Source organism: Columba livia, chromosome 12 (assembly GCF_036013475.1).
Source record: "Columba livia isolate bColLiv1 breed racing homer chromosome 12, bColLiv1.pat.W.v2, whole genome shotgun sequence".
Lineage (NCBI taxonomy): Eukaryota > Metazoa > Chordata > Aves > Columbiformes > Columbidae > Columba > Columba livia.
Genome location: NC_088613.1, coordinates 7,176,637 through 7,201,271, shown reverse-complemented (window position 1 = coordinate 7,201,271; position 24,635 = coordinate 7,176,637). Strand labels below are relative to the sequence as shown.

General features: G+C 47.5%; 1 protein-coding gene and 1 long non-coding RNA gene across 2 annotated transcripts in view; both read right to left on the bottom strand.

The window, feature by feature from the left end:
* HS6ST2 (heparan sulfate 6-O-sulfotransferase 2) overlaps positions 1 to 7,989 on the bottom strand; it is a 131,361-nt gene extending 123,372 nt beyond the window's left edge. Inside the window, exon 1 of the mRNA XM_013372027.3 lies at positions 7,316 to 7,989. Coding sequence (XP_013227481.2) covers positions 7,316 to 7,827 — 512 coding nt within the window. The 5' untranslated portion in view covers positions 7,828 to 7,989. The remainder of the gene's footprint in view (positions 1 to 7,315) is intronic.
* Positions 7,990 to 15,465: 7,476 nt separating this feature from the next.
* Positions 15,466 to 23,837, bottom strand: LOC135580672 (uncharacterized). The gene is made up of 3 exons (XR_010475561.1): positions 23,389 to 23,837; positions 18,525 to 18,658; positions 15,466 to 16,675 (listed from the first exon to the last, which is right to left on the bottom strand). It is a non-coding gene; the product is annotated as an uncharacterized LOC135580672 (long non-coding RNA).
* Positions 23,838 to 24,635: the final 798 nt, after the last annotated feature.

Genomic DNA, 24,635 nt, shown 5'->3' with positions numbered 1-24,635 from the left:
TCCAAGGTGCTTCAACCTCAGGTGAGCAGCCCAGCTCCAGACTGGGAGCAGGGCACTGGGCTCCCAAGGGAGGGAGGCAGCGGCTCGGAATGCTCCATCGCTCCGCTTCCCCGCAGATGAACATCTGGGCAGGCAGCTGCCCGGCAACGGGAATTAGCCGACTGAGAAGGGGTTGGAAAATTAATCCTCACGAGTATGTAAGAAGCCCTACAAGGGTAATTCCAAACCAGGCTCAGAGTCGCGAGGGCTGCTCGGCCACAGTAATCCCCGCAGCGCGAAACAAAGCCCAGGCGCCATTTCTGCGGCTAAGTGGTTAAATGAAGAATTACTCGAGAGTTTTGCGTCCTGGCAGCCGACTGCTCCGCAAGGACAGAGAGAGCCCAGACTGGATGCTACAGGGAGGGCAAGAAGGGACTGAAAAGTTACTACAGAAATAAAATATGCTCAAATCTGCTGAAATTACAGATTTTTTTACCATTTCCTCATTAATTTTAAAAACAAATCTGGCCACACACACAACAAATCTCAAAGTTGCAACACATTACAAATGCTGTTGTTGTGGTTTTTTCATAAGGAAGTCAGGAAATCATCAGTACTTTGGACACAATTCTCTCCTCCTTCCACTCAGCTGGTGCTCACCAGGGCAGACCAGGCACCTCAAGACCCATGTCCTCTCAGAAAGATCCATTCCCACATCCCATTTTCAGCCACATATTAATTATTTTGCTTTCTAGCAAGTTATGTGAGCTAATTTGGGCTGATGCTGTCCAGAAATGCTGCCTTTATTATTACAGTTGTGGAGAAAGCAAATTAATGCAAAGGATTGCACACAGAGGCCTAATCCATTTGAGGTAAATCAATGCATTGAACATTTAAATTGCTCTGCTTTCCTTCAGAAAAGTACATTGAAGTGATTCATTAGCCACTGAACTGTTCACAAGAAACAGACAAATTCTCTTAGGCATGCCAGTGCATCTCTGCTAGTTAAATTTAAAAAGCAATCAAATCTACTAATAAGTCCTTTTTGCCAACACTTACATCAGTAGAGAACACGATTCCTGACAATTCAGATTAAATAAATGAGGGACAAATTAATCTCAGCTAATATGCCTCAGAACTGATGCTCAACTTGTTAAACTTGAAAATCTGTCTTTTATAAAAATAAATAACCTAATGGTGGTGCTTAATGTTCAAGCACCTTTGCTAACCTTTATTAAAGGTTGTAAAGTTATGAAGAGGAATCACAAGGCACAATCTGTGTTTATTTTAATACAGTCAACACCTGTATTTATAGCTTCATTATAATATTTATTAGCTCTTAGGAAAAAAATAGCAGAAAAGCACCTTTTCAAGAAAAAGTAATCGTGTCTCAGTACAACAGCACCATGCCACAGTTTCATATTCCCACTCTCTCCTTTAGGGAGGACCCACTCTGATAACAAATGCAATAAATAGTGCAAGGAGTTCTTGCTCTACTGCAATCACTGTAATTTAATTTTCCAACAGCTAACATTCCTCTACCCACAAAAATACCCTGAAATTAAAATAAAAGGCAGTAGGAAACACTTTTAAATAACTAAAAGTCAATTTGCACTTTATTAAAGATTTAAAGGAGAACTGAAGAGACCTAATATGGAAAATGATTTTTTTAATCCTTTTAAGAAGTCCTTTAATAAGTCCAACACTTTATCTGCAAAACCAGTGATATCAATTTAGAGAACTTTGTGTAGTCCAAACTTAACAAAAACCATGAACTTACGTTTACAATCAAGACCTTCAAGGTCAGGCCCTATAATGGGATTAAGTGAAGGAACCACTTGCACTTACGAAAGCAACCCCCTGCCCTTCCCCTCGAAGCCCCTTTTTTGCTCTGCAGGCTGGCCCGCTGCCTCCAACACCCCAAAACCAGACCCAGCTTTGGTCCCACCAGGTGCCAGGGGGGGAAATTCAGCTGCTACTGACACCAATTTACAGGTGGCAAGGTAATATTCACCACATATCTCATCCTGCAGCCACAAGAGCCACCACACCAAACAAACACGGTCATTAGGAAATCCCGCTGATAAATGAAGCATCACGGAGTCACTTGTGCCTGGCAGCATCTGCGCAGACACTTCAGTATGGTTTTGTGGGGCATTTTTTGTTTGTTTTTTTGCTGTTTTTTTTTTGTGGGTTTTTGTTTGTTCATTTGTTTTTGGCTTTATAATTGTTGCAGAGTTTTTCCCAGGGAGTTTCACTACGTGTACTTCAAGGACAAGCAGGCACCATCCCGGTGCCCTGGCCAGGACCCAAGTTACCTCGGGTCACCCCATCTGCTCACTCACAGCCTCCAGCTCAGCCGTGCTGGCCCCCTCCCCTCCCTGAGCAGTCCCCCTGGCCAGGCTTCACCCCCAAACCAGCAGCACTGCGCTGGGGGACCCCATCCTTGAAAGTGGCGTCTGCTCCACCAGCATCCAGAGGTTTTAAATTGTTTAACTTCTGCTGAAGCCTTTATTATCCACCCCAAGCCTCAGGGCACCACAGGATTCTACAGCATCTCTCCTGCATGCAAGGGGTTGAGTGCTGATTTATGGGGCTTAACTATTCCCCAAATTCCACTGCAGGTGAAAGAACAGAGCTCATCCCCTTGCACAGCTGTCTGTCACCTTTGCTGTTTCAATCACAGCTGTTGAGTGGGCCTCTCCCTAACAAGCAAACCCCCCAAGTGATTTTTCTCTCCTTGGCAGCAATACACGGGGTTTTTTTCCCCTTCCATACAGAAGCAGCTTACTGGGAAAACCCAAGTGCAGAGCCCAGCCTTCTCCAGCAAGATGTGAGGCCAGGCCAGAGCTGATGGCAACACTTGCGGCAGCAAAGCCATCATCTTCATGTGGCTCTGCCAGCAGTCCGGCTTGCAAGGAGTCAGGCACACCACGGTGGACCATGCAGCCCATGAGATTTGCAGATGCCAATCCTACAACATTTCCAAGAGGAAGACGATTAATCTGTTCAGCCAACGCACCCACACACAGGAAACGCTTCCAGTTTCCTGGGAAATGTTTTAACACGTCTTTTCTTCAGGCTTCTGTAAGACTTAATTCAGAAGAGTTTAATTAACATGTAAGGACAAGAACATGCATGTACTGCCAGGGGCTTCTCTCCCACATCGCTACAACGTGGTGCCAGCATCAGGCCTCCCAAAAGCCAGTAGGCACCATCTCTGGTCCTGGTCCAACAGGTTTGTACAAGCAGCATAAAGTTTCTTCCAATCTCAGACTTTCTGGCTCCAGACACTGTTCTGCAAGCTTGCTCTCCTCTCAACAGAGAACATCTCTTTCCTTTAATGCCAGCCAGGAGGGACACCAAATACAGTCCAACCTTTACTCACAGCTACATCTCTCACTTGAGAAGGGTACGAAGCCATGACACCACTTAAGAATGTAGGTATCTGTATTTGCTCCCATGTCTCATTACATTTTCCAGTCTAACCCCAAGGCCTTTTGTTTCTTGCAATGGTGCCACTGAATTTATTGCTATAGACAAGTCTGGTAGATACTTCCCATAATAATTAGCCAGAGCTGAGTGAAATCTCAGTTCTGTGATGCTCTCACGCAGAGTTACTTTGGATGCTGCCTCAGTTCAGTGTGCCAAAAGCTTTGAGACTTCCACAATCAATCAAGTGACCCAAGTCAGTCACTCATGACTAGGAAAAAGCACATTTCTCCTTTCTCACCACCAGTGCCAAGCGGCTGAGACAACCCCCTCCTTTTTGCAACCACCATCAGCCCATTCCACCAACCTCCCAAGCAGCAAATCCAGAGCACCCAAAGCATCAGCTGTGCCTGTGCCTTCGCCTTCCCCTTCCCTCTCCCAAGATTTCCAGATGGTGAGAGGTGCTGGTGGAACGGGAGATAAGCAGGAATGTGGATGTACAGAACATGGACCCTGATGGGACCCAAGAATGAAAAAAACAAACAAACACACACCTCTCCCCATGCCCAGAGATTCACGTTCCTCTAAGGGAAGGAAGGGCCAAAGGAGGAGGGAGATCTGTTTAGCTACTTACTGCTTATTAAGAAGCACATGCCACCACTACAAAGGTAAGCAAATTTTAGGAATCTATATGGTCATAGACAGGAAAGCACCATCATGTTAAATCCAAAACAAAACAAAACAAACATAATGACAGCCATCCTGAGTATTGCTACTGCTCTGGGGCAGGAATCTGCCCTCCAAGCCTGCAAATCTCAAAGAAAACAGGCAAACTAGTGATGGGATCAAGAGCGGAGGCTGGAAGACAAATGCTGCAGGCCAACAAGGTTCTTCATGGACACACCCTTCAGGTTGATCCCATCAGACCACATCATGGTGATGCTCTGTAACTAGTGCGGAACATTACCGGGTCCAGGACAGGGTGTGCTCCACACTAACAAAGATTCAGCTTTTAAACAAGAGAAAAGGCCCCTACAGAACAGCCCAGCTAAGCGGCTTAGGTCTGTGGCACAGTAATCACACACAGGCTAAAAAGTTTGCTGGAACAATGACCACTCACTTGGCTATTCCCAGACAAGGCTACACAGCCCAAAGACAGTACCTGCAGACTGCATTATGCAGCTGCCAAGCAGTTCAAATCACTCTTACAGGAGGTGTCACTCTATAATCACCTCGACTATAAACACAGGAATTTGCACCCTTGTCAAGCCAAGCTTCACTGGAGGAAACGGTCCTCTGCTGCTGACCAAATCCTGCTCCCTGCCCTGACGATGCTCCCCAAACGGATCTTGCACTCCTCCAAGTCACTCCCAGGATTTGCACAGCAGGGCTGTCCCATTCCTTCCCTTCCCACCAGCACAAACCACCCAGGACCACCAGGCCTCCCCCCAAAAACCCCAGTGCAGGAAGAGCCAGGCTGGCCCCGCTCAGAGCCAGCCAGGCTGCTCCGCTCAGACACCCTCATCCCACACCTACTGCTGCTCTGAAAGCAGCTATTATCTGTCCAGAAAGTGCTTACATTAGCGGCTGTTACTGGCACTAGAAATAGGTGTCGGTTAACTAGTCATCAGCTGAACATTGCTAAATTGAGAATGCAAAATAAAATTCAAGACAAGGTATTACAGCGGGCTGAAGGGACCATTGTTCATTTAAGAACTTCTTCTCTTCCTGTATTTTTAAACATGTAAAAGTTGCAGCCCAAATAATTGCTTGTCAAGACATTATTTGGGAGAATAACTGTAGCTATGAAACAAGCTGTGTAATTAGGTTATTAAAAATACAACATCATTTCAAAGCCTTTGAGAGACTAGACCTCTACCTAACACAAAATCACCACAGCTTCGTTTTCATCCCCCTCTCCTGGCTTGAATCCCAAGTCACGAGTCTCAGAAACCTCTCAGAAGTCAGCTATGATGATGTATGTGGTTTGCTGGATTGAGGAACCATCACTCTGAACCCTTGGGCAGGTACATGAAATGCTTCTGTTTTGACTCACAAAAGCATGTTTGGTAATCTAACAGGATAAAAAAATACAAACACCAACGAAACACTACACATAAACCCAAAAGCTACAAACAAACACTCAGCTCTCCAAGCCTGGTGTTCCCTTCTGCCTAAGGCGGTGGGGGTCTGGGACAAGGACTATCCCCAATTTCGGGAGGGCACGACTAACCCCAAGCACAGACAGCCCTGTCTCTGGGGGAGGAAAGGAATCCCTGCCCCACAGCTACAACTCCGCAGGCCAGACCCACCTCTGGGGGAAGAGAAACAGAGATCACTGGAAGCTGTTCAGCAAAGGAGAGCGCGCATTATGCAATTTCCATTTCTGCTGACAAACAACATATTTATAGGACAGGTAAAATAAAGTACGTAGCCTGCAAGGCTCAGCAGCCTGAAACCTGGAAGCTAACAGACCCAGAGGGCAAGGAATTTCCTGATGTCTGCAAAGGGGATGTCACAAAAATGAGACAATTATATTTTAAAGCAATAGGGGAAACAAAAGAGCACGAATCACAATAGCCAAGTCTCATAAAGAGCTGCTTCTTGGGTACAGGAAGATAATGACGCTAACCATTTTTCTACTAGATGGCAGTGTAGTGTCACACTATATAAAAGGAATTCTAGGAAGAAATTGCTGTCTATTTCAAGTGAATTTGTGTTTAGACTTGACTTCAGATAGCATGATATATAACAGTACCCTCATTGTAAGGGCACCTGCCATTAGTCTAACAGTGCAATAGGAGCGATACCCTAGTTTCTATTTTCCCAGCAAAGCAATGTCAAAAGACCCTAAAACCCTGAGCTGTTCTGCTACATGGTACAGCTGTGTGCACAGCCACGGATAAGCTACTTGGTCTCTTAAAACTGAAGGCATGCTGGAATCAAACAGCTCCAGGAGCTGGGTTAGCAGGTCTTCGCTGCTCAGGAGAATGAGGCAGCTGGGCTTTTGAGAGGCAGCAGCAGAACTCAGACAACCGCCTAGCTATGGTCAGGCGAGGTTAGCAACTTCAAAGGGAGGTGCACAGATTAAGGGAGCAGTGTCACGACAATTCAAAATGCAACCCCCCCAAAAAAACAAGGTTAAGGCTGGAGGACGATGCAAATATCTGCAGGTAAAATTCAACCATAAGAGTAACCTTTACTTTGCAAGGCCACCATACACATAAACTAAACTTCAGCTGTAACGTGATATTGTGGCTCATGAACACTCTTAAAACCAGAATTAATTCCTGGTGTACACAGGAGCTATAGCATGTGTACCCAGGGAGCTTAGTACAACCAGGTGGTTTGCCAGAGATGGAAAAGCTCTGGGGGAAGACTGCAGGCAGCTGGAGGACCCTGGCTTCTCTGTGAGCCCTGGAAGGGCCGCACCGGGGGGTCCCCAGGCCGGGGGCTGCCAGGCCTGGTCGCGTGTCACCGTGCGCGGTGCTCACTGCTGCTATGGGCCGGGCGCTGCAACTCCTGCGCCTTTCCCGCCAGCAGTGATAATCGCGACAGCCCGCGGGACACCACGGAAACCACTCGCAGCAGAGCGGGGTCAGGTCTTGTTTGCTACGCAAAGCTCAAGACACGCTGCACCCACCGCGGCAGCCCCGGGCCGGTTGGGCTCCCGGAGCCCTCGCTGCAGCCCGGTTTGCAGCCTGCTCCGTGCCGGGGTGCCCGGTACCGACCGAGCTCACAACCCGCTCCTCACCCCCCACCGCAGCAGCATCCCCGCCACGACTGCGCCCAGCGGGCCTGTCCCGCCGCACCGGCGCCCCGCCACCGCCCCGCACCGGGAACGGGGTTCGGGGTCCACGGGAAGCTCCCCTGGGGAAGGCCCGGCGCTCCCGCACGGCCTCACCTGGAGGGCCGGAGCCGCACCTCCTTCTTGCTGTCCACCACGGAGGGGACGCAGTTGGTGAGTTCGGTCCAGTCGGCGTGCAGCCCGCAGCTCCAGCCGGTGGAGAAGCGGGAGAAGAGCCAGGTCTCCCGCTTGCCGGGCCGGTGGCAGGTGCACTTCTTCTGCCCGGCGCGGCACTCGCAGGGCTGCTCCAGCTGGATGTTGCGGACCAGGTGCCGGCCGAAGGTGGTGCCGCCCGTCTTCTGGATGTGCAGGAAGACGATGAGGTCGTCCCCCTTGATGTTGAAGTCCACCCGCCGCAGCAAGTCGCCGGCAGAGAAATTGAAACGGGGAACAAAACGCGCCGGCGTCTCGTCCTCCGCCCGGTACGGGTCGGCGACGGCGGCGGGGCTGAGGGCGCGGAGCCGCAGGAGCTGGCACTCGGTGCCCGGGCAGACGTACTGCAGCACGATCACGGCGAAGAGAAAGAGCATCACCAGCGCCAGCAGCACCTTGTGGGACCGGTCCTCCATCGTCGCCGGGAGCGCCGCGCATCGCCGCCGCCGCCACCGCCGCCGCTCACAGCCGCCGCAGCAGCCGCCGCCACCGCGGGGGGCCGGCCCGGCCGCGCTCCGCCGCCATCGCCCCGCCGGCCCTTCCCGGCAGACCCCGCGCCGCCGCCCCCCAGCACCGCCCCGGCCGCTTCGGCCACGCCCCCTTCGCGGGGCCACGCCCTCTCCACCGGCACCGCCCCCCGCGCGGCGTCTGAGGTGCGGGTGCGCGCTCCGGTGGGCACGTGGCCGAGCCGCTGCAGCGGGACCGGGAGCGGGAGCGGAGCCCGCGCTGCGCCGCGCTGCAGGCACGGACCGCACCGCCGCACGGGGACCTGCGCTCCGGCCGCCGTGCGCCCGCCGTGGCCAGGCAGCAGACACACCGCGCTCAGGGCACGGCCCGGCACCGGGGCGCTCTGTGCTCCCTGCCGCAGGCTGCAGGGTGCCTCGTCCTAGGCAGTCCACAACTGTTCCCACCCATCTGAGCGCCCGGCGGCAGCAGCCTGCCCAGGCTGGAGGCCACTGTTCCAGCGGGGAACATCCGATTTAACGGCAACAGCAATGGCAATGCCGCTGTCGGGCCTGTCCGTCACACACACCTCCATCGTCCAGCCCCTCCACCGTGCATGCCTCCATCATCCAGCCCATCCATCGCACATGCCTCCATTGCTGGCACTGCTGTGCACCGAGCTGTGCTTTCTCTCCACAGCACATGCAAACACACAGGTTTTGGCAGGAGGAATGAGAGCGTTGACTCTTTTTCTTGATGTCCCAAGTGGTTTCAGTTCATTCAGGCATCCAATATACACACTATCTCTTGTCAGCATATTTTGAAACCCATCTACACAATGAGAGTATTCTGTAAATAAAACAATAACGACAAGGACTCTGTGGATTTATCTCTGATTAAAGTCCTTTATATATTTACATGCAAATTATGTTCAGCCCTCTGGCTCCTGGCGTGCTGTCAATGAGGCCTGGTGGATGGGAGCACACTGGTGCTCACCCCAGCTGTGCTGTGAGTGTGCCTGCAAAGCCACCGTTCAGTGTGTTCTCCAGGACAACCTGCTCGCTGCATGCAAACTGCCCGGCAGGGCCAGGGGCAGAGCACAGCAGAGCGACCCAGCCTGATTTTTTACTTTTGCTCTTGAGTGCAACTGATGTTGTGGCAATTAACATCTGTGAAAACCGCAGCCCTGCAAGTGACTTAGAAAAGTCAAGTACAGATTAAGGGTTTGGCTAAAGGAGGTATTCACGCTATCCCTGGTGTCTTGTCCTTCCAAGGAGAAGCAGCAGGGACAAGACCTGGGGTTTGGCCACCCCCAGTCTAACTGGTGTGCTCCAATGTTTAACTGGTGGGCTCAGCTGGAGACATTACACAGAGGTGCTGCATCGTGCAACGCTTCTTCCCTCTCACTAATCCATGATTTCAGGTCAGGCTGGAAATGCTCCAGCTTCTCTTTCCCCCCCAGAGCAGGTGGAGGGAACAGTCCTCCCCAGCACAACACCTCAGCTTTCGTCCTACTGTTGCTTGTGATACCTCTGTTTCTCTGCCTGGACAATCATCCAGGAGCTGAATTTTCTAGTATGCACAGCAAATATTAAAAAAAAAAAAAATGAAAATACTCTCCCAGAGCTTTATCCATCATAAAAACAAAAAAAATGTATGGCCTGCCCCCTTTGTCCTCCTCTCACTGTGCTCCTGCAGTTCACTTTAAGTAATTTCACCAGGTACATGAGTTTGGAGGGGATGTCTTTATGGTTTTCATCCTTGAGCAACCTATCCTGTCGTCCCTATTTTTTTCCATTTGTCTTTAATATTTTGAAAACATTTACACTCACAATAACAGGCAATTTTATCACAAAGATTCTAGGCATGAGAACTACTGAGTTAATTTGCTTCTGTTTATATCTGTCTCTCCAAAATGAATGGATTGCACCATTTAATGAAAATGCTGTGTTCTGAAATTCAAGCCTTAAAATTATAAAGATGTTTCTGTGCTTTATATCCATCACTCTCTCACAGTTGTTTATATAAAAAAAATAGATTTGCCTCCAGCTTTATTTATTTTACATTATGAAATAACAAAGATGTGTGCTGGGTTAAAACCAATCCTGAATGCTAATACATAAGAATTAAAAGGAGGGAATAATGATGGCCTAATGTCTACACTAAATTAATATATACTATAAAAGATATGATGCATACTGGGTTGGTGTTCCCAGCAGAGCCATTATTTTGGAATGAGCTAAACAAACAATGATCATCCTTTCACTGATGAGTGATGGTCTCCAGTCTGCTGCCTTCTCACCCACAGTATGTAAATGATGCTCCCTAGCTTTGATCCAGGGACACAAAACATTTGCTTAGGCACTAAAGAAATGAAAATCGCCCGGAACGAGATAAAAGTAGGACAGAACAGAGCTGTTAAGGATTTTAGAGCATGGGCAAGTTTCAAGCGCTGGCACGGCAGCTGGTTTAAGTTAAGAGGTCAGGCAAAAATGCCAAGTGCCTAGTAACGCTGGCAGAAAAAAAAAATCTCTGCTTTCTTCCCAGCATGTGGTATCCCCACAGACCCCAAAACACACAGACCCCACTCCCCACACACCACCATTCTCCTCTGCCCACACTGGGGATCCCCCACCTCCATTTGTGTGTGTGCACGGCCGTGCCTGGGATGGGTATGGCCACTGTTCCTCTTTTCTCCCTCCTACGAGCATCCTCGCCCACTGGCTGGTCCTTTCTGCCCCCCGCCCCATCAGAAGCTGCCCCCTAGGACATCCTCCCCCAGTGCCTCCCATCCTTTTGGATGCAGCAGTGGGGTCAAGCTGAGCTGGTGCAGGATCTCACCTTGAGCTGACCCCCTCTTTAGTTAGCCACAAAATGTTCAAAAAAGTAGAGGTTTGTGTGCAAAGGCACCAGATATTTGCCCAGACACAGATCAATAAAACGCCTCATACCTCAAGCCCTAAATTGATGTTTGCAGCTTTAGGAAAGTACCGTTAGCTCTTCGTGTGGGACCGACCATCACATCCCTGTCTATTTTCTGAAGACCTTTGTTTCCACAGCATCTGAATTTCACCCTTGCATTTGTCTGGCAAATGGTGACTGCTTGGCCTTAACAAAAAGAAAGCACACATCGGCTTTGAGATAAGCGGGCTGTCAGTGTGTAAAACTGAGTTTTATTAGGCTTTAACACCTCCAGCTTATTGAAAGGGTTGAGGTTTCATGTCAGCCCAAACAGAGTAGCTCCCAGCATCTGCTACTCTGCAGAGGTACAGGCAGGGGTGCGGGCAGGGGCGAACCCCCTGGGCAGAGAGGCAGGATTGGGCTGTGGCAGCCCCACCAGGGCTGGGGTAACCCTGGCTGCTGAGGTACCCGCAGCTGCTGGGAGGATGAGGTGTTTTTCAAATCAGAGATATCTTTGCACAATTAGAATAACTTGATTAAAAGAAATGCAAACAAGCCATTAACTTTGCTTTGCTAAATCTCCTTGTGATTCTTCTTACAGTACCTGTGCAGGAAGGGGGAGAAGATAAATTAAATAACTACAGAAAAGCCTCGCATGTCAACAAAATAGAATATTTATTAAAATAACAAACACAACCATCACCAGCCTAACTGCTGCAGCTTTCTTTTATGGAATTGTCTCCTGGCTGAACAGGTTTGAAGCCAGGGCATTCAAAAACACTCTTCCGACCACGGGTCCTCAAAGTGATGCAGTGGATGCTGCAGCCTTGTCCTCCACTTCTCCAGAAGGACCTTTCACCCCACCACTTCCATAAGACCTGATAGTTTTACTTCTTTGTTGGGCCTGGGTGAAACTGGATTATGGAGTCAAAAGACATTACTGGGGGACAGATGGCATGAAGACACCACTCTGCTCCCTGAGGAAACAGGGCTTGGAAAGGGTGGCAAAGCACAGAGCAATGAGATGGCCATTGCACAGGAGGAGAAGCAGGACCGAGAGCAAGGAAACAACCAGCCAAGGACCAAAGAAATGCTGTGATGGGAGAGGGACAGAAGCTCTGCTAGCACCTCACAGAATAGGGCCCTTATCTAGAAAAAGAGTATGCAAATAAGCAAAGGCATGGAGCAGCAGGGTGATGAGTAAAACTAATTAGAAAATGAGGCTTGATTATTCATGGACTTGACATATCAGAGAGCAGCTAATCAAAGGAATAATACAAGTTTGCATATTCTTTGTAATTTGGGCATCAAAGCTTTGCTTCTTGTCACTGTGGCATCACCACCGCTCATTCCTAAAATCGAACACACTTGAAGCGAGCATAATGTCTATACTCTAGATAACACAGTGGGTCTTGGAGAAGATTTTTCCAGCCATCAAAATGATCTAGCAGTTACCTCTACTTATAGATCTTGCCTTCCTGAATACAAACATTGCCCAAAGCCCTTTGGGTGTGTGGGAAGCTGGGCAGCCTGGTCTTTGGCTTGAGCCAAAGACCTGAAAACTCAAGGGATCAACTTCACAAGATAATTGTAATATAGTCCCTTATGGTTTCTTTTTGCTTCTGACTGATTGCTAAATAAACTTTGTAGAAATCACATGTGGAAAGATGGACTTGGTGGGAGGTATTTGCACAGTACTTGCTGGGTGCAGGAAGATTTCAGAAGTACCTCCTTCCCAACACATGGCATCAGAAACCATCCACCCAGGCTGTTCATTGCAGCAAACCTGGGATTTGCACCATCAGTTGGAGCCAGGCAAAAGGCAAGCTAGCTTTCAAGTTACAAGTATCAACAGTATTTCCGTTTCACACATAGATCTTGGTCCTGTGAAAGGTTTTACAGGAGGACCTGATGTGGGGCTGGTATCTGGATGTGTACCAACCTTCTGGGCAACAGCCAGAGGGTGAGTAAATGATACTGTCCCATCACCACTGCTTCTTATTCCAGCACGAAATTGGCTGAGAAACTGCTGAAACATCAAATTCCCTTTTGATGAGGGCAGCCTGGGACAACTCCAGGGAGTGGGATCCATGGGGATGAAAGGACTCTTTCAAGTATGTCTTTGAATCAGTGGGAAAAGTGAGAAGTTGGGACCACTTCTGCCACTCTCTGCTTGTCTGAATAATTAAAGTGATGGGTGTATTTAGTACCATCTGGCACTAGAGCCAAAGAGCAACCAGGCATTGACAGAGATTACTGGTGAGGTGTGTGAAGTACCCTTTTGGAGGTGGTTCTGAGTAGATTAGGAGGAATTAGAAAGGTTGTGAGCCAGCGAAGCCCAGGGCTGCAGTCCATATGGCCCAGGGGATATATTGTGCCCACTTCCACGATATACAGCAATGCAAACCTGGCGAATTTGTCCTACTTTAGAACAAAACCCGCAGCAGTTGCTGGATTAAGGTAGGCAAGAGACTAACTCAGATAATGTGAAGTGGTTTCACACTGTGGTTTCAGCAGTGGTTTCACACTGGAGAGAAGGGCTGTGAAAGGACTCGTGCAAATATTTGTTGCATCTTTGTAAAACCAAGGGGGAAATAATTTCATATGGCCCTGAAAGAAGTAGTGGGAAAAGACAAAATATTACCTGATACTATCTCAATAGGTAGTCCCGTGTGGAACAAATACAGTGAGATTTGGTCCAAAGGCATTCAAGAAATTTGAAAGGTGAAATCTGTCCTTCACAGTGAAATTATTCCACTTTAGCTACAGTAGTTTTTAAATAGATTTAGTTAAACTGGTACCACCCTGTTTCCTGGACACCCTTCAATTCTAGAGTAGTTAATATCGATTTAACTTAATTTGGTGCCATTCCATGTACAGACTGCATCTTGGATGCTGTATAAATATTTGCTTATTGAAAATGATGACGAATTTGGGCAACAGAGTCTTGTGGGATTAACATGTATGAGAGGGGATCAGATACAGGGAAAAAATAAATCACAGGAAGAGGTCTGAAATTTCCACAAATGAGTTCATGCAATTAAAATGAAAGAATAAATGAAGGTGAAGCAACAAGAACCCCAAGCATTACCAAATAATAAAAAAAGGAAGCTTTGAAGCCAGTTTCTTCCCAGAGCCTCCTGAGCAGCAGAGCTAATGGATCTTCAGGGAGTGATCTAGTAGTCCAGTGAAACAAAAAACACTCGTTTTACAGTGAGATTTTGCAAAAGCAGATTTAGCAGGGATAGCAAATAAATAACTCACACTTTCTGAAGACGTGCTAAATTTTCTTCCATTATTTCAAATCTAGTTCTGCCAGTTGCAATAGGCCTACAGCAAACATCCCCACCCCCAAATAAAAAATGGGGGACACTGCAAGAGTTTCACTTCCAGATTTTGTGTAAAAGGACTCCTAAAAAAGCCAAATCTCACCTTTCTCTGTAGCTCCCTCCTCTGCTGCCACAAGTCCACATGGAAACAGCATATTTTTGTTATAGTGAAACTTCTGGAATAAGAAAACAAACAAACAAATCAACATTTAAAATCTAGATGGCACTACAACAGAATTGAGTGGACAGTCCTGGCTGGGCTGGATGTAAATAAAGAATACTGAACACAGCAATTTCTTGTTGTTTCCCAAAAGCACTCTTGGTTCATAGCATTACCTCGCTTTGTAATAACTAAAACAAAACCAGGGCAGTATAAATTTTTACCTACTGATCCTAAATTCCAGCCGTTGGGTCACTTGGCCTGGGGCCAGGCTTTCCCAGGGGCTCCTGGCCAGCCCTGCATTTGCATTACTAAAGGCACAGGCTGCTCTTTGTGTCTTTTCTTTGTGGGAGATGCTGCCAGTCCTGCATGTGCCTTCTCTGCTGCTTTGCCAGATTAAAATAGTAGCAGCTATTTTAATCTGCTGCTGGAATACATCTGAAGAAATTCCTTGCAATCCCTCTCTTCTCCTCCCAGCCGACACAGAGCCATGCGGCAGGGAGCGCACATGCAGCCAGTGTCCCCTGGCTGGATCCATCCTTGTCTTGGAGGTGGATGTGGGGGTACCCGCTCCATCCTGCCTGCATCCCATGGCCCTGAGGGCTGAGCAGCACGGACTGGCCCCATCGTTGTCCCAGCCTCCTGCTCAGTGCTTCAGAGTAGGTTTGGGGTGCTGCAGGTCCCTGGAAAGGGTGGCTGGGGACCAGCAGCAGCCCAAGCACAGCCTCAGCTTCCCCTCACCCAGCTGATGCCAATGGGAGCTCTTCATCCTCCAGGCTGAGGGCTTCATCATCAAACACTTGCCGTGTGGGCTGGAAAATCTAGTCCAACAGTGCTTAAATAAGAGAAGCTGACAGATGACCTCTTCTTTGTCTTGGAATCATAGATTCATTTTGGTTGGAAAAGGTCCTCAAGATCATTGAGACCAACTGTTAACCTGCCAGTAGCACTTAAACATTTGAACCTTTGTTAACTGCTAATTGATGTAATAATCAGAAAATAAGTGGGTGGAGGAAAGGGGGTTAACACTTTTGTTCCTGCCCTATCGTGGGTGGCAAGGTCCACTGCTGTAGCAAAAATTACCTGTGCAAAGAAATGGTAAAGACAGCTTTTATTTTAATGCATGGGTCTGATTCCACTCCTTTTCCTGCTCATCTTTCCTTATTAAAGACAAGCAACACGTAACAACATGGTGCTACACACTAAAGTTTGTGCGACAGCACTTCTCAGCATCAAAATTCAGCAGGTCTCTTACAAGGAAATGCATCCTCCAATTGCACAGAGCTTTTATGGACCTGCCTAGGTCCCAAGTGATATTTTTATATAGCAGTGGTAAATTCTTGCAGTTGTTTGTGCCTGAAAATACTCAGGAACAAATTGATACATTTCTAGACACTCTTCCGACCTGCCTGATTGATGACTGCTCTTATTTTCAGAGGTCTGATCCTGGACAGATTCAGACTCAGGGTCTAGCCTCAGAGATGGAGCTCCCAAAGCAGAGTCTACTGCCACCATCCCTGCAGGGGAACCCTGATGCAGGACAGGTTCTCCCCGAGACTGTCCAACCAGGATTACTCACCCTGCCCCAAAAGTCTTTCACCAAAATAGTTTTCCCCAGCCGATCGGCGCCTTGACACATTTTTGGGTGCAATCTGCTCTCCCTTAACTAAAAGATTGAAGCACACATTGGGTTATAAATTCTGTTATGTCTTTGCTTGTAGTCCCTACCTAGCAAAAATCTCTTGGCCGTGGAGTCTACTTTCACTCGCCACCAGCTGTTGGACCAGTTCCATGGGTTTACATGAGCTGAGGAGTTCCAGGATTTCCCTTTAAGTCTGAATTTGAGAGAATCTGGATAAATTAATCTGTCAGAGATTTGGGACTGCCAGTGAGAGGCTGTGACACTATGCAGAACACTGTAACAACCAGAAGAAAAATAACTTATCAAAAATATTATTTTATTTCATGCAAATAATCAAACTTTAAATGATCCCATCTGTCACTTTCAACTGCACCATGTTCCATTGGCTGGATTTTGCTCATTAAGATAAATTTCAAGCCAGCAGATCATTTTTGCCTTCAGGGCTTTGGTAAAATGTAGTGTTTTGGACTTCCTCCCCTCCTCCATTTTTGACAGCCGCAACAGAAGAATAAGCATATTTCTCTGATAATGCTTTGCAATTGTCTGGAATGGCTTTGACCTTCCAAAAGGGAAAAAACCACTACATTCAAATCCCTCCTCCTTTCCCCCATGGGACTAGAAGCTCGCCAAGCCCCTTCAATAAAACTTTCCCATCTGACCTTGCATCGTAAAACCCTCTTTATTACTCCCTCTCCACAAAGCTTCCCCGGCAAACCTTTAGCCCTTTCAAGACTTGGGCTGGAGAGCTTCTATGTTGTGCAAATGTTTCAAATGTCTTTGTTTCTTCCCTGAAAAGACATAAAAGAGATTTGTTGGATCCCTTCCTCATAACCAAACACAACTGTATACCGTGCACTTTGCATGTTACAGCTCCCCAAGCTTTCAGCCCCAATGACTTATTTTACTGTAAGTGTAATTATGCATTGGAGTGGTTTCATGAGGGATGTGATAAATCATCTGCCACTTAAAGTCTTTAAATCATGACTGGGTGTTTTCAGCGGGGTCCCACTCCATGTCTGGAGCACACAGAGGCTCTCAGTGCATTTACAGGAGGGTATATAATCACATGGTCATGGTCCAATGTGGTATTGAGGAATTAGGGGATGGGCGGGATGGCCTTTGTCATGCAGGATGTAGGATTAGTTGGACTTAATGGTCTGGTTTGGCCTTTAAATCTATGAATAGGGAAAAGGAAAGAGGAAAAGAAACAAAAGAAGAACAAAAGTCCCTATTAGAGCCAGCATGTTTCCACCTTCTGAAAGCAGAGCCAGAGGGACTGCAGGCAGCTGGGGCTGGAAGTGAGTGCTGGGGAAAACCAAGGGTACCCTGTGCTCTGTCTTCTGCACCCAGAGCCCTCACAAACCCCCCAAACAGCCTCTTGAAAGCAAACCCAGGAGCCCAAACCTCCTGGGGTTTGCTGGCATCTTGTATAAAACAGCAGACGTGAGGACATGCACAATACTCAACTTAGTTTCAATTTATTTTTCCCCTCTTTATGTCATTTTAGGTGTTCCAGAACTAGAAATCTAATGCTTTTTCTATTTCTAAATTAAGCTCATTGAAATTTTAATCTGATGGACATTATCTTATTTCATAATTAGAAGAGCTTATAATGCAGTGGTTTGGTTGCTACCAATCCCTTTTTGCTTTAAATCATGTTTCATTAATTGAACAGAGCTTAGATAGGTGCTTATAAGGTAATAAGCTAACTATCCATTCTTAACAAAATACTCCAGCTGTACCTGCTCTGAGCCTGCGTGCTTTGTGCTGTAATAGTTTTACTTTAGTGACGCGTGGGTGATTACACCTGTGATCCACAGGGGAATTTCGGGGGCTATGGACACCCCTCGTAGACACTGGTGCAGACTGGTTCCACGTAGCAAACACAAAGGATCCTCTTTGGAAAAAGACAAATCCAAACTCTACCCACCAACCGGCCAATATCATCTGCTTAACCATGGGCTATTGCATAATTAATTACTCCCAGGTCTTTATGATGTCCCAAAGAATCTTTCTATAGACTAGACTGGTATTACTCTGCCATACATTTTAAAGAGATTACTGTTAATTAATTTAACGTGTCTGCATACCTAAAACTCAGCAGCTAAGCCCTCTATTGTGCCATCTGCTGTCATTTCAGACATGTGGGACTTCCAAACTCCCATAGAAACAGAAACAGATTAAAACCATCTACTCAGATATAAATCAATTTAAGGAATAAGTTGCTTTTCAACACCTCTTGCGGTGCCCTATGGTGGGCAGGACCGGGGAGCTGACCCGGGCGCTGACAAAGCCCTTCCCGCAGGTTATCTGTCCCACCGGGAGTCAACTCCCCTCCAGGAATATCGACCCAATGCTTTCCAAAGACACTAAATTCCCTGAAAGCGTAAATAAAACATTAAACCACAATTTATCTACTCCTAGGGCTAAGGCACCCACACTGGTGAATGTAAATCACTCGGAACATTTATGATCTACTGACACATTTCCCTCCTAAAATAGGAGTCCGGCACACGTAAATCCTCACAAATGCTTCTCCAGAGCAGAGCTGAGCAGCGGCACAGCCAACGTGGAGGGCTGTGCTGGCACTCCTTGTACAGTCCATGCTCTGCACCAGGGGGTGCGAGGGATGCTTACCGAAAACAGGGTGTCATCCCCATGCCGTTCACTCCAGCACATCGCCATCCCCAGACACGGTCACCAACTCTACACGGGAACGTGCGCGACGCCCAATACCGATGAGCCCATGGCCAGTTCGAGGGATCTTGCTGCTACCTCAAACAAAACAAATAATAACATTAATAATGAGCCAGACCTTCCAGACCAAATCACAGTACTTGGAGTATTTTTTGTCAGTAAACAATTTTGAGGAAAAAAAAAAAAAGCCACTCTTTGTCAAAACCAAACAGCTCCATGCAACAAGCATCCCCTGGATAGAAATTGCTATTTTTTTTTCCCTTAAGAAAAGCAGAAAACAATTCAGGTATAAAAATTCTTAGTTTTCTGCAAAACACATACAAAAACCCTCAGAAGAGGGTTTGAAAAACACTGTTTATTCATTTCCCAAGTAGCAGCTTCTTCTGAAAATATGGAGATTTTTTGGTACATGGTTGCCACTAACATTTAAAAAAGAAAAAAAAAAAAAAAAAGGAGTGATTTCCACCTAGCTCTATTGTCAGCTCCCTGCGTGAGCTGTTTTGGAATTAATGGTATGACAGCAGCTGCCTGGCACCCCATAGGTTCCAGCAGAGTTGCCTCTCCCAGGAGCATCTTCCTCCCCAGGGGCACTTGGCTATAGGGAGCAGGGGGCACGTGTGGAGATGGTCTGGACAGGCAGAGGTGTGCTGTGCAGCACCATGGCCTGTGTCAGGGCCAGATCTGCTGCCCTGCATCGCTGCTGTAGGACACACCACCCAGAAGACCACTCTTGTCCAATAGTCATGTTGCAAAAACCCCTAAGGGCTGCTCAGACTCCAGATAGAGCTCTGTCCGCCAGGGATACAGAGCCAGTTAATGAAGCCAAATTGTCCATGCAGGAACAGTAGCCCCATGCAGCCCGGTTAGTGACCAGAGAGCCATTTTGGTCTGCAGGGATGTGGAGCTCACACCATGGAAGCAAGCCATGAGGTGCATCTTGCAGCGCTGATTCAGGCAGGGAGCAATGCTGGAAGTTCAGAAGACCCAAGGAGCTGCCATTTCACCAAGCTGAGCTCAGGCACTCACCTGCTTGTGCAGAGCTTGTTTAGAAGTCGGCACAAAATTGCTCTGCTGCTCCAAAACAGGCAGCGCTTAAGCCGAATCCATTTCCTAACCAATAACTCATTTCCAGAGTAGTCGGTAACTCTGCACAAGGTGAATCCCAGCAGCCCTCGCTCAGTTTAATTTGCACACTGGTTTTGTTCAGGACACAGTCCCTGCATTGCTGTCTCTCCAGCACTGGCGTTTTCCAGGCTGGGAGCCAAAGGGATGCTCAGGCAGACATTCATGCAGACAGAAAGCTAAAGCTGGTTCTCATTACATTTGTTCCAAGAAAGGTTGGATGGAGAGCAGTGGTTTGCATCTAGGCAAGGGGTCTGAGCCAACGTATCGCTCAGACATTGAGTTTGTTTGCCGTGAGTGTACCATCCTGCTCATGGCAGGGAATGGTCTCTGCTGATACCAGACTCTCCACCTCCCTGCCAGCGTAGGTGTGTCTCTCAGTGAGGTAATGAAGGGTCAGACTGCACTTTCTTCACAGTCAAAACCCAGGGTATATTTGCTATGAAGGGAAGGGTTCAAAACCCATCATATCACCCTTCTTGAGTACCCTTTCAGGGTTACTAAAGCATGGGATCATGCAGTATTGGTGGGAAGGGATCTCCAGAGCCTCCCATCCAACCTACTTCTCAAAGTAAGGCTATCACCAGCACTGAGAGAGTTTGGCTATGGCTTTGTCTAGCCAGGGCCCGAAAACCTGCCAGGTTACAGATGCTGCAGTCCCAGTGGGTGACCAGGGATGCATCTCTCTCACAGGGCAGAAATTTCCAGTTTTAGCCCCCCAAGCTATTGATGACCCTTGCAACACCATTTGCCTTTACCAAGAAGAGTTTGGCTCCATCATTTCTGCAGCTTCCCTGCAGGTAGCTGTAGACTGCTGTTACCTCATCTCTTCACCAGTCTAAACCAGTCCAGCCCCATAAGCCAGTCTTGCAGAGCAGGTGCCCCAAGCCCCTGAATGTCTCCATGAACCTCCTCTCCATTCTCTCCAAGTTAAACTGGGATCAGCCAGATCTAGTAATACAGGCCTAGGTCTTGCTCTGTACTTCACAACGTAAATCCCGCTCTGTTGGAGCCAGCCCAAGACTGCCTCAAGCCACCACTGACTGTGGAACAGGGACCTCCCACACACACGCTGACAGCAGCGCTCAGGAACCCATGTTAAGCAAGCAGAAAAGAGGAACCATTCAGTTATGACTTATCCCATTCACTGAGTAATCTGAAAGCTGCAGCTTGGGTAGGCATTAAGGCTGCTGTGGTGTCTGTGGCTCAGCAGATGTTCACTATTTGGTGGCATCCAGCGGCGTCCTAAAGCATTCACAGCCTCCCGCCTGAATAAAGTCCTCCCTCTCCACTTCACCACTTAGTTTACATGGCAAAACATCTCTCCCAAATATTCTTGCAGCACACCAAACAACCTTGCTGTCAGGCCTCAAATTTCAGTGTGATTGGTAATCAGTGCATCAGCCATCAGAAGTGGGTTATTAACATATCTGTCATGATGAACAATGTAAAATAAATGCAGATAAGCTGTATTACTCTGGGTCATTTAGTTTTAAGTGCAGCAGCCTCTGTGTTTTTTTACCACTTAAGCGATATGCAGCATGAAACAGCACAAATAAATACAGATGTAGAGAACATTAGATACACTTTGTAAAAGCAAATTATGCACGTTCACATTTCATTCTAGTTAGATCAAAATTAGATGGTTTTCCTCCATTATCTCAGTGGATACACTAAAAGCTAGTGATTTATGAAAGAAACCGGTGTGAATGCCATTATAATTGATTAACCTAAAAGACTGGTGACCTACTTATAGGTATACAAATATGATTATAATTGTGCAGTAAGTAATTGAATGTTCTGCAGGATTTCTTTATAACGTGACTGTAATGCATAAAACAAGAGGGAGACAAAAGGTTTCAACCCTATGCAATATGCTGGGGTCCTACGAGAGGTGCTGAGTGCTTCCTGCTCCAGTTGAGGTGAATAGGTGTTGAGACCTTGCAGAATCAACCCCCTCCTGAACAGGAGCATTTCCCATAAATAGACTATTGCTTGAACAAAAAGCTCCAGCTTGCCTTGTCGCTGGGATAACTTTTCACGCACTGAGCAGATCTCATTGCCTGGGAGATGCTGCACACAGACCTGCTCCTAATTCATCACTACTGGAGCACCTTCTCAAGGACTTCCTTTGGGTCAAGAAAGGGGGAGATGCAGATCCAGACCAGAAACCATGTAGCTATAAAATGAACCTATAGGCCCATATTTCTAAGCCACCCCTTTGCAGTGGGACTTAGCACCACCACGGTGGGTTTGGGAATCTGATAAACCTCAGGTCTCTTCCAGCTGTGTCTGAGAGTCCACCACTGCTGCTGCATCTGCTAATGGATACCAGTGTCCACATTACTGGTGCTACAGTCACGGGCAGGATGCAACAAAGAGCCAGATCATCTCACTGCCTCCAGTGGTTTGCAAGCCACATACAGAACAGGGGAGATAGATGGAGATGGAGACAGTCCCCAAGCATTGACAGCTCATGAGTTGAAACCCAAAGACCTTAGCTAGACCATGCAAATCGCTCTAAGCCTGCAATCCCAGGCAAAACTCCTTGCTAATTAAGTCTCCCAACTCCTTGACAGCGTGCATCCTGCTGGCCTGTGTACCAACATCACCCAGTCCACAGCTGCCTGGAGGCTCTCATGACATTCTGTGTCACAGACTTCCCTGTATCTTTTGCTGCCAGTCACTTCCTCCAACTCAGTTTACCTGAACTCCTCTGCATGGACACGGGCGGCAGAGCTAACCTCTGGCAATGACACACCCTAGCTTTCTGCAGAACAGAATTCTAACTTCCTAATTTGTACAGCTAAATATACTGAAGCCTGAAGATGAATTATCCAAAATCTATACACAGTTTGATGCTACACACTAAATTAGAGACTTGAATGCACCTCTGCAATCATGAGCCCCTCTGCCTATGGCTCTGCCATGGAAAAGCATCCATTTAAACCCCCTAGGATAAAGGATCTGTTACAATTCCCTGAACTGGAAACCCAAGAGATGATGTGGGAGCCAGGACTTGCTAGGATGGGATTGAGTTAATTAGCACTGTGTCTGAGGAGAGCCGTAACAGCATAATGAAACAAAAAAAATAAAAGCAGCCTAAAGTTACTCCAGTGGATTGACTGGGTGCTTGCTGCTGTGAAACAGCAGGATTGTACCCGTGTGTGCATGGTGATGCATTTATCATGCATTCCTCATGCTGAAGGAAATGGACGTGGAACAGGGTGCTGGTAGGGTCATTGCAACCCTGCAAGAGCTTTCTGGTATGATGTGTGCTTGGGGCAGAAAGGTGGAAACCGTTTCCAGCAGCCCCGTGCTGCCACAGCACACCTGGCTCAGTGTCAGCCCTGCTTAGACCCAAAGCCTCATGCAGGATGGACTCAGGTCCAGCATGCATGGCTCCTGCAGAAGCCACAGCCGGAGAGGCACTGCAGCACCAGGAATGCCCGGCTCCCCATGGATAACCCCACACACAACTCCTGCGTTAGCTAAAGGTGTCCCACGGCTGGCGAGGGGCCCTGGGAGGGCTTGCGTGGGACTCCTGTCCCCTCTGCACCTTGCCTCAGCCTCTCGTCATGCTGGCGATGGCCTTGCTCTACCCCGTAGCAGATTCGTACATCCACACAACTGCAAAGTCACAGACATTTAGGGTACATCCCAGAGAAAAGTTTGCACCCACCTGTCGAGGAGTTACCTCTAAGCCAGGCGCAGAAGTGGCTGGATGAAGGTGGCCGTGTTTGACTTCTGCATCCATCCTTTCCGATGCTGACAGCTGCTGGGAGTGACTGACAGGTTCTGCTTTTTCAGTGCATTTTGCATTCTTTTCTATATTCAGTTGTCTGGAAGAATAATACATCTGCCCCAGCAGTGCTGCATTTGAGAGAGGTTCTGGTTTCTTCAGTGTAAACAGTTCAGGATGTTTTTAAAGTCAGTATAAAAATACTGGCACTGCCTGTGTGGATAGCTCTCTCATGGTGCCAGAGGCCAATAAGGACAGTGTAAGGAAATGAAAAAAAAATAGAAAGAAAGAAAGAAAAGAAAGCAACAAGTTAAACCCATACTTTACAGCAACCAGACTCTTCCTTTTAACTTTTGAACTTCTCAAATTCTAGCTTCCACCAAAATGAATCAGAGCTGCCAAGTTGCACTATCTTGAAGCAGAGAGATGACTCCCAGCTTGTCCAACTATTCTGACTGCCAAATATAGTATGCAGTTAAAATGACAAAACATAACAATGCAAAAAGTTACGTACTATCTCCAGCCCATATACAGCCCTATATCTATCTTCACCACCGGGAACTGGAGCTGTGCACAGCACTTGTATCTGGACCTAAGCATTGCCTATCTACCAAAAACTAGAGAGACCTGCTGGGCACAGATAGCAGCTATTAGCTGAGCCAGTGAAGTGATACCTGCAGCTTTGCTTAAACAAGAAGAACATGAAGAAACCCAGCCTGGCTGTCTCCGTAGTCAAACTCCACTGCTGCTGCAAAAGCATTTCTATCATGGTTTTGCCCAACACACCATTGCTCAAAGCACGAACAAGCCTGACCCACACAAGCCCCACCAAGATTTAATTGCTCTAGTGCTGTGACACATCTCTTTCTACATAGCTTTTCCTCAGCCCTACCACCAGCAGCTGAATCAACGCCAGCTTCTGTTTGCCCCCTTCATTTCAGACCTCTCCTCCTTTCAGTTGCAGTCCTTTAAGCCCAAGGGCAGGGACAAACCTGCTAATATGAGCTGTGGGGCCAAATGAATCCCTATGGGTGGCACCTGTGCTCTCTCATTCCCTCCACATACAGCAGCTGCTCCTCCTTCCTAAGCATTGCTTCAGGTGAAGATAGTCCTGCAGAGAAATAATCCCAGCTTCAAGCCTATTGCAGAAATTAAAAATTACTTGCTTCTAGTTGAATGTAAGGCTT